General features: G+C 36.1%; 1 protein-coding gene across 12 annotated transcripts in view; it reads right to left on the minus strand.

The window, feature by feature from the left end:
• SYNE2 (spectrin repeat containing nuclear envelope protein 2) overlaps window positions 1-19,212 on the minus strand; it is a 229,008-nt gene that overhangs the window by 32,059 nt on the left and 177,737 nt on the right. For all 12 annotated transcript variants that reach the window (XM_087922313.1, XM_087922312.1, XM_087922311.1 and 9 more), the window contains 8 exons: window positions 18,980-19,134; window positions 12,848-12,995; window positions 12,609-12,703; window positions 10,797-11,031; window positions 8,932-9,126; window positions 7,753-7,878; window positions 6,484-6,639; window positions 300-458 (listed from right to left, as the gene is read on the minus strand). In XM_087922313.1, the coding sequence (XP_087778439.1) occupies window positions 300-458; window positions 6,484-6,639; window positions 7,753-7,878; window positions 8,932-9,126; window positions 10,797-11,031; window positions 12,609-12,703; window positions 12,848-12,995; window positions 18,980-19,134 (1,269 nt within the window). The remainder of the gene's footprint in view (window positions 1-299; window positions 459-6,483; window positions 6,640-7,752; window positions 7,879-8,931; window positions 9,127-10,796; window positions 11,032-12,608; window positions 12,704-12,847; window positions 12,996-18,979; window positions 19,135-19,212) is intronic.

Here is a 19,212-nt window from a genome sequence, read left to right on the forward strand (position 1 = left end):
CCTTTTTCCTTGTGTACCACAGCTTTTCAATTTTACACTTAAGATCTGGGACTCTCATATTATAAGTTTTGTAAGTTTCAGAGAGCTTTTCTTAAAAATAAATGTTAAGTATCAATTTAAATAATTTAAAGATAATCAGCACAGAAGACTAAGAGTTTATTTATTTTGCAGTTATATGAAAAGCAGAAGATTGTCAAATTGTTTTAAGGTAGTTCTTATTGATGTCTCCTGAAACTTCATTATGGCCAGCATACCTAAGCAAGAATAAACTTCTGTGTACATCAATAAAGTTTACTCACCTTTTGCAGCTTGTCTATCATGTCTTCAATACTGATATCTGCTGACTGAGGGACTTTTTCTTCCATCTGCATCAGCCAAGTACACAGCTCCTTATTTTTTTCATTGAACACAATCCAGGCATTGAGTTGTTCCTCGATATCTTGCTTGTGCAGAGAAACCTATGAAGGTAGATATAGATGACATTAGTTACATCTCATTAATTAAATTAATTAAATTTAATCTTCATTAAATTTTGGGAGGAGCCAAAGTTTACCAATGCAATCCATGAGCAGGTAAAAAGAATATTTTTTCCTTGCAGATTTCACTGCAAAATCCAATAACATTCTCAAACAATTCCTTCACTTACAAATAATATTTCACGGGAGGGCAGAGCTGGCGTCGCAATGATACGGCATGCGATCTTGGAGGTCTGAGATCGCAGCTGATATCTTTGCTCCTGGATGGTCCAAGTAGATCTAAACCGTCCCAAAGAGATGGTGAATATAAAGAGCGCATCCTGTCGATCCCAGGGATACTGTAAAGTCCCTGGTAGATCCAGGAGAAGCTCTTTTTGCCAGCGGCAAAGAGGCAGCCATTAAAGCTGCTGAAGTTGGAACAGCTCCAAAACGAAAGAGAACGAAAAGATAAAGTGTGCCGGTTTGGTGAGAACGTTTTCTTTATTTTAAGATTTGAGAGGACACCCTAAGGGAAAGAAAGAAAGAATCTATAAAAAATGAAAGAAAGAAAAAATGGGTAATTATATCAAACTTAAACAACAGATAGCGCTAGATCTGGCAAAATGGGAAAATTTACAACTGTCACTAATAGGGAGAATTTCAATAATTGAGATGAATATATTACCCAGAATTTTATATTTGTTTCAAACAATTCCAATTAGGCTTGGAAAAGATTACTTTGAAGATTTAAATAAAATTGTGTTAAAATATATATGGCAAGGTAAGAAAGTGAGAATAAAGTTAAAACTTTTGCAAGATGCTAGAATTAGAGGAGAATTTGGTTTGCCTAATTGGGAGTTGTATTATCAAGCTACAAATCTGATGTGGGTTAAGGAATGGATAACACTAAGAAATACTAGATTGTTGACATTAGAAGGACATGATTTGTTGTTGGGGTGGCATGCTTTTTGATGGTATAAAGGAATTAAAACACAGGGGTATTTTAGAAGACATTATATACGGGAGTCTCTGTGGTTAAACTGGGAAAAGATTAAAAGACAATGTTATTTGAAAATTCCACTCTGGCTATCGACTATTGAAGCATTTTCTTATCCTATAATATACAAAAAGGAACAAACAGTTAGATATGGTGAAATATTGAATGAAAAGGATGAACTCAAATCTATACAAAAACTAGAGGAACAAGATATAAAGATGAATTGGTTTTCATATGTGCAAATACATTCAAGGTATGATAAAGATTCTAAAATAGGTTTCTATGATAAATTGACTGATTTAGATAAGATTTTGACAGGTACTGATGAAAAGGTGATTAAAAAATTGTATGGATATTTATTAGAAACTAAATTAGAAGAAGGACAAGTTAAAGAAACTATGATTGCTTGGGGGAAGAATTTTGGATATGGGATTGATTTAGAGAAATGGCAAAAATTGTGGTCTCAAAATTATAAAATGACAATGTCAACTGCATATAAAGAAAATTTGTATAAGATGTTTTACAGGTGGCATTTTCCCCCGACAATAGCAAGAATGTTCGAGAATAAATCCAAAAAATGTTGGAAATGTCATCAAACACCTGGCTCATATTACCATATGTGGTGGACTTGTGCGGATGCTAAAAGATACTGGACCAAAATCCACATGTGGTTGGAAAAAATGACAAAAAAAACATATAGACTTGAAACCAGAGATATTTTTATTGAGAATTTTACCTGAAATATATAGTAAAGACTTGAAATATCTGATTGTAAATGTATTAACAGCGGCTAGGATTGTATTTGCTAAAAATTGGAAAAATGCGAAAACACCATCACAGGAGGAAATCATTAAGAAAATTTTGGAATGTGCTGAAATGAGTAGATTGACATTTAAAATTAGAGAACAAGAGGATAAACAATTTTATAAAATTTGGGATCTACTCTATCAATGGTTGGGCAACAAAATACAGTAATGAAATAGACTTTGTAGACTTTTAGAAAATAATAAATATATAAAGATGTACTTTTTTCTTATTATATCTACAAAATGATTTTAGGATAGATTTGGGGTGATAAAATGAACTGTTATAAACCAAACTGAGTAAATTATGATTATCTTTTAAAACATGAATGAATAAAAGCATAGTCAAATGACTGATTAATAATGATACTAAGGTATTTAATTTTTGATTGAAAATACGAGATTATATACAATGTAATTGTAATTGAAGACTACGAAATGGAAGCACAAAACAATTTGTAAACCAACCGGCACTCTGTATGAACATATATGGAAGATGATTTGATGTTTTTATGTTTTGTTTGTTTATGTCTGTTTTAAAAACCAATAATAATAATAATACTAGTAATAAATATTTTCCCCCATTTTGGGGGAGTGATGGAAACATTTTTGATATAACAAAGAAATGTAAAGCCTATCCAGAAAATACCAGATCATCTCACTTGTCAGTCCATTTAAGTGGCAAAATTGAGCACTATGCCTATGCATGAGAGACATATTTGAGTTAAGTAGATGGAATGATAACACATCTTATGTTCAAACATAATGTTATCCTGAATTTTAAAAGATATTAGTATCTGAATAAGACACTGTAATGTGCTTCATGTGGGACATTAAGCAAAACAGGGCAAGTTCATATATTATATCAGCTCATAGAGCCGTGGTGGCGCAGTAGTTAGAGTGCAGTACTGCAGGCTAACTTACTGCTCACTCCAGGAGTTAGATTCTGAGAATGTTCTGAGATCAGTAAAATGATAACTCAGATTGTTGGGGGCAATATGCTGACTCTGTAAACCAGTGGCCCCCAACCTTTTTTGTGCCACGGCCCGGTACCGGCATCACAAAATGATCCGCGGCCCGGTACCAGCATCAGCACGCATGACAAGGCAAGCCAAGCCAAGCAACCGGCCAGCCAGCCATCCCTCACTTCTCCCCGCCACCTTCAACTCCTCCTTTGTACCTTTGTCGATGGGCTTCTCTTTGGGACGGCTTCAGGACGGTCGCTCAGCTCACCTTGCCTTGGGTGCTGAAAGAATCCTCGCACCTTAGTTTCGTTCGAAGCCCCCCCCCTTCGATGAAACTAAGGCGCGAGGATTCCTTCAGGACCCAAACACCGCTTTCCAACCAGAAAAGCTCACCCGGAAGCACTTTCTCGTCAAACAAGATGGTGGCGCCCAGCAAACCGGCGGCCCAGTAGGAAATGTTCCATGGACCAGTACCGGTCCGCGGCCCGGTGGTTGGGGACCCCTGCTGTAAACCCTCTACCACTTAGATCTAAAGCACTGTGAAGTGGTATATAAGTCTAAGTGCTATTGCTATATCATGGTAATCCAAAAATATATGCCTTAATATTATGTATGAGGAAGGCCATAAAAACATGCAGCCTTGTGCTTACTCTGGTATAAATTTCAGATAGCTAACAGACAAGCTATATTACATACATAGCTATATTTATTACGATCACTGTGAAAGACAACGTATGTTAAGGTATGTTAAAAGAGCCTCAATCTGCTTTTACTTTGCATCTTCTCAGCATTCAGGAATGTAGGATCATTTCTACAATGCTGTGGATTCTGCAGTAAAGTCTTATGAGGCCTTGTCAATTTGAATTACAGGTAGTCCTTGACTTACAACCACAATTGAGCCCCAAATTTCTGTTCTGTTCAGTTAAGTTAGTTTTACGACTTTTCTTGACACAGTTGTTAGGTGAGTCACTGCACTTGTTAAGTTAGTAGCAGGGTTGTTAAGACAATCTGGCTTCCCCATTGACTTTGATTGTCAGAAGGGCACAAAAGGTGATCACAAGATCCTAGGACACTGCAGCCATCATAAATATGGGTCAGTTGCCAAATGTCTGGATTTTGATCACATGACTACGGGGATACAGAAACAGTTATAATGTGAAAAATGGTCATGAGTCACTTTTTCCCGTGCCATTGTAACTTTGAACGGTCGCTAAAAAAACCTGTTGTAAGTCAAGAACTGCCTTCATCTTGATATTTCTAAAGTGCTCAATAACTCAGCAATGTAAATCAATATAAAATAAAATATAAAATATGATCAATATTAATAATAATGATAGAAATAACAATGATGATTGTCATCAGCAGATAAAGTTAACTTCTTTTAAGCTTTCTGGATAAGTTGAAGGGCACTATATTTCCGGAGTAACAGATTTGGCATTTGCATCTCTATAAGTTAGCAAGCGTATGAAAAATTTGCATTCATTTTAAATAGTCTTTTGTCTGATATGCTCCTCTGTGCTCCTTCCCTACTGTGTTGGCATGCCAAAACCCTGCCCTTGATATTCCCCGCCTCCTTGCTCCAGACAGCCCATCTGCTGTTTGTTTTCCTCTTTCTTTCAGCAGGAGCATCTGGCTGGTTAATTCTGAGGGGCTCTTCGGCAGCTGCACTGCCTCGCTTTGAACATGGGCAATGGGTTGGGCTTTTCCATTAATTGTTTTCAAACAATATGCTTTTGTTGGAGATTTCGTTTTAGGGTTAGAGATATTGGTAGGAAAGAAAATGGGGCATGCTAATTATTCATTTTTTAAACTTAAGATGAGAGGTTAGTGCAGTTTTTTAATATTTTATTGTGTCTTGGTTTTCAGAATAACAGACACATCACAATATAAATTTGGGAATCAGACTAAGATTCTAACTTTTACAATTTATTCACTGAATATTCATGCAGCAGGCTAAGCTATAATTAGTTCTAAGTATGATCACCAAGCTACCCATATCCCACAGATGAGAGGGTTAACTACTGGCAGATGGCTTTATACAACATGTAGAGTCTAATATCATGCTGGATTATGATTAAGATAAACTAAATTGTAACATCACATGGTTACTGATTATAAAGTCCTTCCTCCTTAACTATATAATCAGATCCCTGATTTGAAAAGTCACATTAAGCAAAACCACCTGTCGGACAATATATGAATCCAAATGATGGCATTGTTTAGTTTAACTACCGCAAAAGCAGACCTTATCTGGCTTGGGCCAATAATAATTTCTCACTTCTGAACCAATTTCCTAGATAGTGGGCAAAAAGACAACATATATTTAGTCTAGAATCTAAAACAAAAATGGTAAAGGAGAAATATCAACAAATAAGGTTAGATTCAAAATGGTTAAAATGTAAACACATTAAAGTTAGTTAACTGTTCATGTTAGGCTTGGATATGAGAAAGGAACCTAGAAAGAATTAACTGATCCCAGTTAAACATGTATTATGATTGTAGCCATGCAGTTAAATCCAGCATGCTTATTCAAAGTAAGACCTACTGCAAGTTTGTCTCAAGATATTAAAATGTTAAAAAGCAATAAGACAATAAAATAGCAATACTAGCAGCAAGTAGACACTGCTGAGGAGGGAATTCCACCAATGGGATCTCATTGCCTCAGATGAGAACTTGGGGGTGATTTCTGAAAATTACTGTGTAGCATTGCATTCCTGAGCTTCCGTAACACACAGTTGTGAGGTGCATAAGATTTAAGAATAATGAGTAATGGAAGAAAATGTGTGATCATTCTCAATGTTTGAAACCTCCATCTACAACATATAGAACAAAGTCAGGTCTGAGAAATTTGAAAGAGAGGCACCTTTAAAAAATGTAGAAAACTATGCAGTGAAAAATATAAGGACTAATCATCTACTTTGCCCTTCTCTTATGGATCATTTCAGATCACTGAAAGATAGTCAGTATTGCTGATAGTCAGTATTGCTGATCTACTTCTAGGACACCATATCTTTCAGTCAGAACTTTTTCTTAAGTTCTCTGTTGCTCAAAACTTTCAGAACTTGGAGAGCACTGTGGTCACAAGCAGGTTTTTTTTGTTCATGGCAAAAAAAAAAAAAAGCTACAGTTTTGTTTAGAAAACCTCAGGGCTTTAAATCCTTCAAGCTTATCTTGTGTTCCTTTACACAAAACTGAAGAGTCATATTCACATTGCCTTGCAATGCCCAATCTCAAAAATCAGCATGTCCAAATAAACTACTTACTCTGAGGCAGAGTTCTTCCCACTGGCTGTGTAAAAGTTCAGTTTGTTCTCTCAACACCATCACATCTTCTGGGAGGATAAATTGAGCCAGTTTCACCTTTTGTGCATCAAGTTCTTTTGCATTTTGGCTCCAGTTGGTGAGTGCTTTCTCCAGCACCTGCATGGAAACACCAAGAGGAAAACAACGGCCCTTTCAGAGCCAGTTCCTGGGGTGGTGGTGGGTGAGCATGTGGGAAGTTGGGGGGGGGTCGAGCATGCCTGCCTCTGCATTCTTTTAATCTTGTGATTGGTCTGTACAAGAGGGAAGGGAAAGGAGGACAGCAATTTGTGTGTGTGTGTGAGAGAGAGAGAGCGCGAGAGAGAGCAGGACCTTTTGTATTGGGATCTTGCTTTTTTTTTGTTGGTTGCCACTTAAAATTAAGGCAACTGGAGAGAAGAGGAAATGGGTCATTTTCAAATATTAAGCACACAAAGAGTTTTCCTGAATTCCTCCTCAAACTCTTAAAATTGTATAGTGTTATAAAACTTTACTTAAGATGCAGCATGACATCTGTGAGACTATTTTTTCTTTCCTTCCAGAAGAAATTTAATAAAGTTACTCTTCTAGCATTTAAAAAATGAGAGAGTTTGTTTACTTGGAATAACATTTACTGGGATCAATAGTGCTTATTACCCAATCAAAAGTGACTAAGTCAAAAAAAGGCCAGGGTAAAATAATTTGAAATACAGTCAGTTGAATTCATGGGGATTAATTTCCAAACAAATCTAGTTACCTAGATAGTTGCACAATTACTTTTGCACTGCTGCTGACTGAGTCTCATTTCACATAATTAACTAACACCAAAATGAACAACATGCAGCATTTGACTGAGTAGCAACTTCAAAGGTTTCTTGTCAAATTTTTAAAAAGTGCTATGTCACTTTCATTATTTTTCAATTAATAGTAGTAATTGCAGGTAAACAGGATCCAGAAATCTCAGTGGAACCAGACAACCTCATCTTCTTTGTTCAATATATCTTTGTTCAATCCATCAGCTTGTTTCTGAGCTGAAGAACTGTATCTTCTCTTCAATTTGGAGACAAGGCCTCTGTTACTCCCCCATTAATTTCAGAACTGTTCCATTTGCACCAATCCATCATTCTAATCAAATTTAGAACTTGTTTTAGAACATCAAGAATTGTTGTGCACGTATATCTTGAATTCTAGTGTGAAAAATATTAAAACTGATGTTCCTCAAACTGTTCCAGATCTTGGCTTTCATAGACATACCTTTACTTGTTCCAAGGTTGCTGGCAATGCATCATGTTCTATAGGAAGAGGTTTGTTTATGCTTCCTTTGAGCTCCAGCAAAACATGACCCAGATCCTTCACTTGGCTTTCACAGTTCTCCCAGGTCTGTAATTTCAAAGAAGAAAAATGAGTTCATGATGAGCAATAAATATTGCTCAATAGGTAGAAGCTTTACTGCTATCAGATAACCTCCAATACATTTTGGATTCTCCTTTTAACACAGAGGAAGAAAAATAGTATCCACAAAGATTATTTTTTTTGCCTCTTATTATCTGCTTATAGCTAATGTATGCATTTTGATCTTCTCATAATTTTTGCACTGATTCGCAAATATGCTATTATTTGAGATTTCTGTTAGAAAAATCTTCATAATGAAAGAGAATTTTATAGTAGAACTAATTATCAAGATAGGTATGCAACTGCCTTTCACTGAATGTGTGCAAGTAAATCCTAGATATCCAAATGCATTTATTTGGATATCTATGCACAGCAAGTGGCAAACTCGTGGGCTTCAATGGTTCCTTCCAGTCCTATGATCTTAAGAATGAGCAAAACAACCAGAGCAATTTGGATGCAGAACTTCTTTTTGCCTCAAAAGCAAATGATACTTAAGCACCAGACTAGCATTAGCTAGACACAATAGCAATGCTCTGGGTAATTTAATCTAGCAGTATTTTTCTGCAATCACAGATGATTTTTGAAAGAATCATTAATTAGGCATTTACTGTACTGCAGTTATAAATTAAAACAGGACCGCACAATCCTAGACAAAAATTATACAGAATAAAATTCACATTTAAATAAAAAAATTAAATCCCCAACAAATCTATCACCTTAACTCTGCCCTATAGAAAAATACTCCCCAAATAATAACTGTAATAGCAAATGTATAAGAAGCTTCAGAACACAATTAAATATTAAAGCATTTTCTATATATTCAAAAGAGCCTACATTCAGTCTCTAGCAGCAGTAAATCCAAGAATTTGGTAGCAAGAGATAGAAACAAGCCCTGAGATTTTCGGGATTGGATTGGTACATGAACTGCAGTAAGTAAATAAACAAAACAACCTTCCAAAAATGGCAAATTCACACAAACAGATGAACTCTAGACCTAATTGATTTATTATAGAATAAAGATAACTGGTTTCTGCAAGATACCTGTATGGTGTCCTGAAATTGCCTGGTAATCTTCTCCAGCTGAAATTGTGTGTTGTCCCAATTAACTCGCAACTTGTTCATCTCCAGCTGCATGGCAGCCTTTGCTTCAGGGGCTACCATGCCAAGTAACTTTTCCCCAGTTTCCAAGATTAAAGAATATCTGGTTTGCCACCTCTTTTGAAGTATTTTCTTATTCTACCAAGAAAGCAAATAAACCCAGATTGTTTGTTATTCATTGTTATGGTTAAAAGATTAGCAGGTAGGGTATTGAAAGGACACATAGAGAGATGCAAAAGAATATCTACACAACTATTTGAAAACAAATTCTCCTTAAGAATTACTGGAGTAATTTTAGTAGGAAATACGCCTTTCCATATTACTATAGATTTTACAGCACTACTGCCACTTCTGTTGTGTCCTGGGAAGCAAAAGTAATTAAAATATTTTTAAAAGGCAGTCCTTGGCCAAAAAAAGTTTAGCCACCTCTGGTTAGCATTATGCCTGAATGAAAGGCATACTGATACTCCCAGAAATCTATTATTATCACAATTCCACAGGAGGGAGAAAGAAGCTGAGATGGCAGCTGCTGATATAAGTTCTCTTATACTGGTATAGCCAAGTCTTTAAACCCGTGTCTAAGTATGTATTACCCCAAAAATGTATGATCCTGGGGACAAGAGATTCAATATATATAATATGCGATGACGAGCATGTGTCAGAAAAGCACCAGTTTCATTTTTTTAAAAAAAGAAATAGGTTTTTAACTAGTACACCACTTTAAATGAGAAAATTGTACTGAAGCTGCTTAAAATACAAAAAAAGAGAGACAACGATCAATTTGTTTTAAAAATATATCAATACACACGTGCTTTCTATGGTCAACAATATTAAAATGAAATTTCTAGGGTCAGTTCAGTAAATTTTTCCCCAACATTGGAATTATAAATAATTATAATTCAACATTAATAATTCAAATCCCAACATTGGAATTATTATTAATCTAATTTGAACCTAGAGTTTATACCAGAAAGAAATACAAGTGAGGTACATGAGTATGAAATGCAATGTCTGCATCATGAGGCCCTGCGCATAGTCACTCATACTCTGGTCATATCTCATTTGGAATATTACAATGCCCTCTACATGGGGCTACCCTTGAAGATTATTCAGAAGCTATAGTTGGTCCAGAATGGGGTGGTACATGTAACCCTACTGTTCCTGAAGCTGCACAGGCTGCCAATTTGCTTCCAGGTCAAATTCAAGATGCTGGTCATCCCCTTTATGGCATGAGTCCTGATTACCTAAAGAAGCATCTCACCATGATGGAATTGGCTCACTCTTCTCATTCTGGCAGAAGGGAGCAACTGTGGACTCCATCAGCCAAGAAATTTCAGCTGGTGAGGTCCAGGAGAAGAGCCTTTTCTGTCACAGCCTCCACTCTTTGGAACATCTTGCCGCTGGAGGTGAAATCTACCCCCACCCTTCTGGTCTTCAGGAACGGCCTTAAAATCTGGTTCTGCCAGTTGGCATGTGGTCCTGATGGAGAAGCTGTAAGTGGTTGGTGCAGTGACAGAGAAGGTACTACCACTGCTCTGCTCCAAATCCATGGTCTTTTCATCTGTATTTAATCTTTTGTAATTTTAATTTGTTTTTACATTGCTTTTATATCTCTGTTTTATTACATTATAAGCCACCCAGCGTTGCCTCGAATTGTGAGATGGGCAGCATGTTCATTTAACAAATAAATAAATAGAACTGAACTATGGGGCACATCTATCCAGGTTTACCTAATTTTCATTTTCCAGAAATATGCTAATGCAGTCTATTGTTGATTTCTCTGTATTATAGCGAGTGGGAAGCCTAACCTTGAATTTGTGATTCAGGTTCCTAATTTGATCCAAGCGATATTTCTCCTGGCTCTTCACAGCAGCTATGTAGCTGCTTGTGTCCATGAGGAATTTTGTGAGATCTTGCAGTAAGGTTGTGAATTTTTGCCACTGCTTTACAAGGCTGTCAATGTCAATCTTCTTCCGATGGGCCATCCGCATTGCACTCTGCCACTGCTCCTTCAGCAGAGTGAGCCTGGAGATAAACTCAGTTCTAAAGTAACCAGAGTGATATGTTAATACAGTATCATAAGCTACCATCACACTGTAGATATATGGCTTTGGATACAGGGTGCTATTTAGCAGGTACCCTATGTCACTTATAGGATTTAGCCAACCAGGGATGCTAAATCCTCTCCAGGTTGCTGAGCATTGTACTTCTGTATGCACAGATACGGACGCTGGAACTGTAAAAGTGTGTTACTAACATGCCCCCTTATACACAATAATAAAACTTACCTATTCTTAGAAACCTAGTTCTTTTATGGCCAACAGGTAACCATTCTTTATAACCAATTTTCAGAAGAAAGTTGCAAATTTTTTATCAATAGTTCTGGTTTGTAGAAGTTGTCTTATGTTCTTATCATGAACAGTTTCAGGCTTGCGTTTTTTATACATATACCCAGGCACACACAAAATCATGTATTTTTAGTTATTGGTTTTGGACTGTAAATAAACTGAACTGACTTTTTGATTTGTCAGCAGGAATGGAGACAGTGTTATTTTTAAAATATAAAATTTCAGGCATAGGCAGCCAAGTATCCTCCAGATGTTTTGGATTTCAGCTCCCATATGTACACTGGAGCTTATGAAATTTGTGTCCCATAGAAAAGCTGACTTTCCTACCCCATTATGATGAGGAAGAGATGTTGAAAGCCAAGTAACAATTATACTGATTTATAGAAATATCAGAAAGGGTCTGTCAGCTATTTTAAAATTCTGGGCATTGTAGCTCTTACAATCTGAAATGAACTATTTTGGGAAAGGCTGAATAAGTTTAATATGAATATATAGCATATGCAGAAGTGGAGACACTCATCCTAAAAGTTTAAATTCAGTGGGCCTGGCATCCAGGTAAGCAGGCAAAGGAAATTACAGACTTGAAACAATAGAAATTGTTATATAGAATAGTGCAGAACAACACTGATGAACAGAAGATGCTGGGTGGGCTCTGCAGTTCTCTGTTCCACCATGGGCATTAGTTGCACTGGATATTATTTAAGCCTAAGATCAGATCTGAGTTTCTGGCTTCGGCTTTGCCAATTGTTCCATATCCATTAATCTATACAGGTAACCCTCATATTTGAGCCTGGAATTATACTCATAAATCATGCCAGTTATTAAGTGGATCACAATATGACTATGCCCAATTTATGATTTTTTTTTGTGGTGATTGTTAAGTGAATCACTGTAATTATTAAGCAAATTTGATAAATAAATGAACCCATTGGGCAATGAGCACTGCCAGAAACAGGAAACAAATACTGGCTTTCTGTCAACAGCAGTTGTAAGTTGCATTCACATGACTTGCAGGACTCTGTAAACAGTTGTAAATGTGGGCTGGCCTCCAAGTGCACCAAATGCGATCATGTGACTGCAGGCAATCTAGGTCCTAAGTAGCCCCTGTGAAGTCCATGATAAAAATTTGAGTGATTGCTGAGCAACTGGTCATAAGTTGAGATCTGTACTGACAGCTTTAACTTTTCTAAAAATGATTATTGCTTGGGTTCACATCATTACTATTGAATGTCATAAAAACCAAGTTGTACACCATCAAGTCATATATTTTACCTGTTTTCTGCTTCTTCTGAGTCCAACATATTCAGAGCTTTTGACACAAGGCAACTGAAAATTTGCTGGTTAATGGAAATCTCTGTTTGTAATATCTGTAAGTAATTAATAACATTTAATCACTATTATAGTTCAATGAACTGAAAGAATATCAGCTGTGGCAAGAATGTGACTTTAAAGCTGACACTGAACCAAACTCCCAATTCTTCAAATCAAGGCCAAACATCTCGAAACATCACCTCATATTCTTTCTGCTGTTCTTGCAGCTTCTCAAGTGTAGCTGGCATGTTCTCTTTCAGACTCTCCTTCATTCTCTCTAGAAACTGCACCCAATTCTGACATTGCTGAAGAAAATTCTTGTCATCTGATTGATCCTTCTGCAGTTCACTGCAATTAAAAAAAAAAAAGAAATCAAATGAAAGGACTTCAGTACAGAGTTAGTTGGGAGTTAAATTAGGTATGGCTAACTTAAATCTTACAGGTTTCAATGTACTTGGTTTTTTTTTAATTCAAAGTTTTTCTATTTTTATTTTTTACACATCTCTTCACGTGAGCAACGTGATTCCAGATTACAATATTTATACATAGTTGTGCTGTCCAGCCAGTATATAGTTAATGGGAAGTGGGATACTTAGTTAGGAATTGGGAGCTGTCCCCTTCCGGGAATGCATCATGGTAAATGTAGTTAAGGTATCCTGGGAAATGTAATCCATGTCATGTGGCCACATCTGTAATCCTGATTGGTCACTGAATTGACCTTTGGTGGGTTGCGGGGGGGGTTCTCCACTCTTGGCTGGAACCCAGCAACATGCTGCTGTCTCAACCCCTTGTTCCTTCATTTTGGGGATGAAAGATTACCATCCTTTTACACCAGAAAGTCAGCTATGCAAAGAGTTGAACATTGAGATGAATCTCGATGTAACTGTAAGTTATATTGAGGATGCCTGATGAACCAATAAAAAGACTTTGTATGGATGCTTTGTAGAGTTATCTATCTGCCTTTATACATTCAGCCAGTAGAGGACAGAATAATAGTCATAGTTACATTTTCAACTTTCTTAATTCAGATCGTCTCAAATTATTATCCATTCAACTAATCTTCAGATAAATTTCCCTTTCATATTTCAATTCATTAATTCAATATCAAAATCATTTCATCCTTACATATATTTTCAATTCTTTATTCCCTATTATTTCCATTTTCAGCTTACTACCTATTTTATGTTACATTATGTATTGTTATCATAACTTTCTCAAAAATGAGTAAAAGTAAAGTAAGATTAATACATTTAGGATCCACATGGTATATCCCCCCATCTACGATATATCTTATATATATTCCAGAGATATTCATATAATCATTTCATATTTTTTCTTTGTTTCCACTAAGCCAAAAGTATAATGCATTCATTATATTTTACATTCCCACATAATCCCTTCTAGTTCATTATATTTTCTATTTTCTCATATCCTTTGTATAATCAATTACATTTTCTATTACATGTATACCACAAAGGAAAAAAATAAAAATAAAAACAAAGTTAATTTCCCCTTTTACTTCCCTTTAACCAATTTCAACCTATAGCATTTATATAACCCTAATTCACATTTTTTGAACATAATTAATACCAGATTTTCACCCAAATCATACTGTTTTCCTAATATCATTTAAATAGTCATTAGCATATTTTAGAATATATATATATATGTGTGTGTGTGTGTGTGTGTGTGTGTGTGTGTGTGTGTGTGTGAAAGGATTAGTAACAATAGAACCCTCTTAATATTGCTCACTCCTTCATTTTTCTCATCTATAATTATCTGATAATCTTAAAGTAATTCCCAGTAAGTTATAAATTCCCATGTCTACATTTCTAATAAAAAATACAAAGATATATTCCCACGTGGTATCCCCCTTTTATGCTATATCTAACCCTTATCTCTAAATCTCTCAGCCTTGTCGTTTCTCTTAGTTTTAGCCAGCTTTCCCTTTACTAAGTTTCCCTGGCCTTTGCTCTTTATCCCTCTTTTTTCCTCTAATATTACTTTTATTTCCATCTGCCAGTCCCCCATCTTTCCTCCCACCCTTTCCTTTTCTCTTTTTTGAAATTTCTTCTTATACAGCTTCTTCTTCTTTTGCTTACTCTTGGGAGCTTTTTCTTTTTTATTTATTATCTCTGTCATCAATGTCTTATTTTTAGTTCCTTTTATGTCTTTTGGCAATGTCTCTGAATCTTCATGTCCATCTTGGCTCTTCTTTTGGCTCCTCCTCTCTAGGATTCCTTTGTTCTGCTATAAATTACATTACTTTTTCTGCCAGTATGTCCAATAGTCCCCTTCTTTCTTTTAACATTTCTTTCACAGATTGCAGTTCCAACTTAAATTCTTTGCTTGCTTCTTCCAGTTTTTGAATCCATTGTGTTATTTTTTATTTTATTAAAGTTAATCGTAATCCTTGCCAAGAGACTCCATTTATTTCTCTTTTCCTTATTGGTCTTTCTATTTCCTTTGCACAGCTAGCCCCCAACAGTCCCAAGATATTGCCTTCATTTATCCTCTTGCTGCAATCTCTCTCTTTTTCTTTTAAGCTTCCAGGGTTCTTGTTCTGTTAAAATCTTTTATTTCATATCTTTTCTCATTCATGCATTTAAAAGACCAATAATTTTCCATAAAGTCATCCAGTCTTGTATCATTAGGTGGCACTCTATATTGCTTCCACTTTTCAAAGTTCTTTTTTTTTTCCTTTTTTCAATTATATTAAAGTTAATTTTTAACATTTTAAAAAATATAATCAATTCCAAGCAAGTTCAGCATTTTATCCAATGCCTAATTAATGCCAGATTCTATATATTATTCTCAATTCTGTCCTTAATTTTGTTATAGCTCTTTTGTAGTCCAGTTTTTATTTACCTTACATTGTCCTCTTGTTTTTCATTTGCCGCTGTTATACTCTCAAGCAAGGAATCTTTATTTCTGCTTTTCAGGGTTATTAAAACAAAAAGTTCAGCTTCTCTTATCTGGTTACACACCACTCACCACTTCACCGCTCCAGCACACACTTAAGTCCTGGTAGCTTCCTGTTTTCAGGGCAGCAATTAAAACTGCTGCTTCTTCCCCTGTCTTCCAGGGGAGTATACCAAGCCAGGGAGGGGAGATACAGCTCCCCTCAACCCAGCTGGCAGTCTCCCCTTCTTGTCCTACCCCTCTGAGGTAGGTCTGATGGTTCTGGTCCCATAGGGACCCCTCCAACAGGGTAAGCACAGATTGAAGCCGCGCACAATTGCGGTCTCCATCTCTCCTCGACGGAAGTGCAACTGGAAGTCCAAGAGGTGTACTTGTAGTTCAAATATATTATCCATGATCCTGTAGACAAATCTCTACCATAGTCTTCCTTTACTTGGTACTTTCCCAATGACATAGATTATATTTCTCCTCACTTCTAGTTATCAGTTGTAGCCCACCATATTTACAGAGTATAGTGAAAGAATTAAGACTGTATATCTAATTTGAAACTTAAAGCAACCAGTGAGAAAGAACAGCTTGGAACCTTCTAGAAGTCAGGCAGTAGAACTAGCAAACAGTTTTAAATCAGAGATTCGTCATATTTGAGGGTTAAAACACTGATAGCATATTATGGTCACTTCAATGAAATAGCTATTATGAAGGAGGAGAGCTGTCTATAACCAAGATAGCAACTATAAAGGATATGACCAGTTATAGTTTATTAAAAGGCAAATTAGTGAACTGCTTTTTTCTGCTATACTCTGTAGGTCCCAAGGATATGTGTTATCAAATTCCACCTTACCTTTGTTTTGGGATGTACATAGAGATAAACAAAGACTGAGAGTTAAGAACATTATTTATTTATTTGGTTTACAAAAACTGTACAGAATTTTCTGCATGCAGCATGCCAGCTTCCCATTAATTTTGTTTTAAAATTAAACAAAATCTGTAAAAAGTTAAAAAGTAGAAGGTAGAAGTGTTTTTCAAAATATTAGTGTCCATGTCAACTAACTGAAAACACCTGACTTAGGTGAGTTTAAAGAAACTTCGTTAATAGATTTTGGTGGCTCCCTTTCTCTGGAATATTATTCCCCCAGAGATTAGAATGGCCCCACTTTAGCACTCTTCCAAAAGGCACTGAAGACTTGGTTTTGCCAATGGGCCTGGGGAACTCAAAGAGGGATGGAGCCCATCAAATGGCTAGTGTGATCTGCTGTCGTCAGGGCGGGGGGTGGGAGTTGTTCCCCCCCCAAATTCTGTTCTATCATACTTTACTAATTTATTTGATTCTTTTTGTTATTCTTTTTTGTTTTTATTTTTTATTTTTATTTATTTTTTTGTTTTAAATATGATTTTACATTGTGTAAGCCGCCTTGAATAGGTGGTAATATAAATTAAATTAAATTAAATAAATAAATAATATCACGGGCATGGTATTATTTATTTATTTATTTAATTTATATTGCCGCCTACTTGGCCATGGCGACTCGAGGTGGTTTACACAATGTAAAACCATCTACATGTAAACCATAAACAATTTGGTTTCAGGAAAAAAATGTCCTGCAATCTTCAACTCCTACACTGCAAAAACATATGGACTACTCTACTTGACCAGGGTAAAGCTATAGATGCAATTTACATAGACTTCTGCAAAGCCTTTGATTCAGTGGTACATGACAAACTACTGTTAAAACTAAACTTTTACGGAATTTCTGGATCCCTTCATAAATGGATTACTGCATTCCTGTCAAACAGGCAACAAATAGTAAAAATACAGAGCGCTATATCAAACCCTGCTCCAGTTAACAGCAGTGTCCCCCAAGGCAGCGTTCTAGGACCCACACTCTTTATACTCTATATAAATGACCTTTGTGATCACCTTATAAGCAACTGCATCCTCTTTGCAGATGACGTAAAACTATTCAACACCACAGACAATGCTACTGTCCTTCAAAGAGGCCTTGATTATGCATCTGAATGGTCAAACAATTGGCAACTCTAAATCTTGACCAACAAATGCTCTGTCCTACACATTGGTAAAAAAAAATCAGTACACCTAATACAAACTAGGCAGATATGACCTCGTTGATGATCCTCACTCTGTCAAGAACCTTGGAGTTCTAATATCAAATGACCTAAGCGCCAGAACTCACTGTAACAGTATTGCCAAAAAGGCATTAAGAGTTGTAAATCTAATCTTATGAAGCTTCTCCTCTGGAAATATCACATAAAAAACTTTTGCTAGACCAATACTTGAATACAGCTCTTCAGTCTGGAATCCATACTGTATATCGGACATTAATACAATTGAGCGAGTCCAGAAGTATTTCACTAGAAGAATACTACACTCTTCCGCTCACAACAGAATACCCTATATCACCAGGCTTGAGATTTTGGGCTTGGACAACCTTGAACTATGCCGCCTATGGTTAGACTTAAGCGTAGCAAACAAAATTATGTGCTACAATGTCCTACCAGTCAATGGTTACTTCAGCTTCAACCACAACAATATAAGAGCACACAACAGATACAAACTCAATGTAAAACGCTTCAAACTCGATTGCAGAAAGTACGACTTCAGCAACAGAGTGATCAATGCCTGAAATGCACTACTTGACTCTGTTGTTACATCCTCAAAACCCCACTCCTCTAACCTCAAACTATCCACTATTGACCTCACCCCATTCCTGAGGTCTGTAAGGGGAAAGCTTAAGTGCACCATCGTGCCTACCATCCCTGTCCTATTGTCCCCATTTATTCGTACCTATTTCCTGTATTCTTACTTATGTTTATACTTATACCTATTGTTTTGTATGCAATTGACAATATAAATAAATAAATAAATGTAATTTTCACAGATTGTCTTTCCCTAAATACATGAAGGTGGGAGATACACAGCAAGGAAAAGGTCTACAACAGCTAGTCTGGTACCTTCCAGAATGGGAGCTCGGAAGAAGAATGTGGTTGCCCAGTTTTGGATACAGATTAAATATCCCACTCTCTGATAAAATTCTTTTTATAACTTGAATGTCTTTCATTTCTGATGCTGTTTTATGTGCTCACTGGCATTTGCATAATATTAAAAATGTTCAATTGACTGGGCTGCAGTTCATATACTCAAAAGCAGACTCCAAAAATTTTATCTCGTGGAGCTATTCCATGAGTGTTGCATGGAAAGATTACTAGACTGCAGCCAAAACTAAAAGATGAATAAGGCTTCTTATAGAAAATAGCTGTGAAGGAAAATATCACATATACAATATAGTTTAGTCACAGAGTTTTCAAGAGTTTAAACAGTTTGGGTGCAAATAAAATACCAAAAACTATTGTGATGGAGTTACATCATAATATCAAAAAAAAGTCCTCTTTACCTGCACTGCTCCAGAACTAGAGCCGTTTTCTGAGTCCACTGCCGATTAAGGTTTTGTAATCTCTTTACAGTGAAGTCACAGAGTGGCAATCTAAAGCTGACTTCATTCAATCTCTCCATTTCAGGAGACAAAGATGTAAGACTCAATAACTGGCTCTGAGAAGAACAAATAAATTAAATACTAGAAAGTCATGTTTGTTTGATTTCTTGCAAATGTTACCCAAAAGAGCAAAT

Source organism: Pseudonaja textilis, chromosome 1, assembly GCF_049901715.1.
Source record: "Pseudonaja textilis isolate UNSWEBS1 chromosome 1, rPseTex1.2, whole genome shotgun sequence".
Lineage (NCBI taxonomy): Eukaryota > Metazoa > Chordata > Lepidosauria > Squamata > Elapidae > Pseudonaja > Pseudonaja textilis.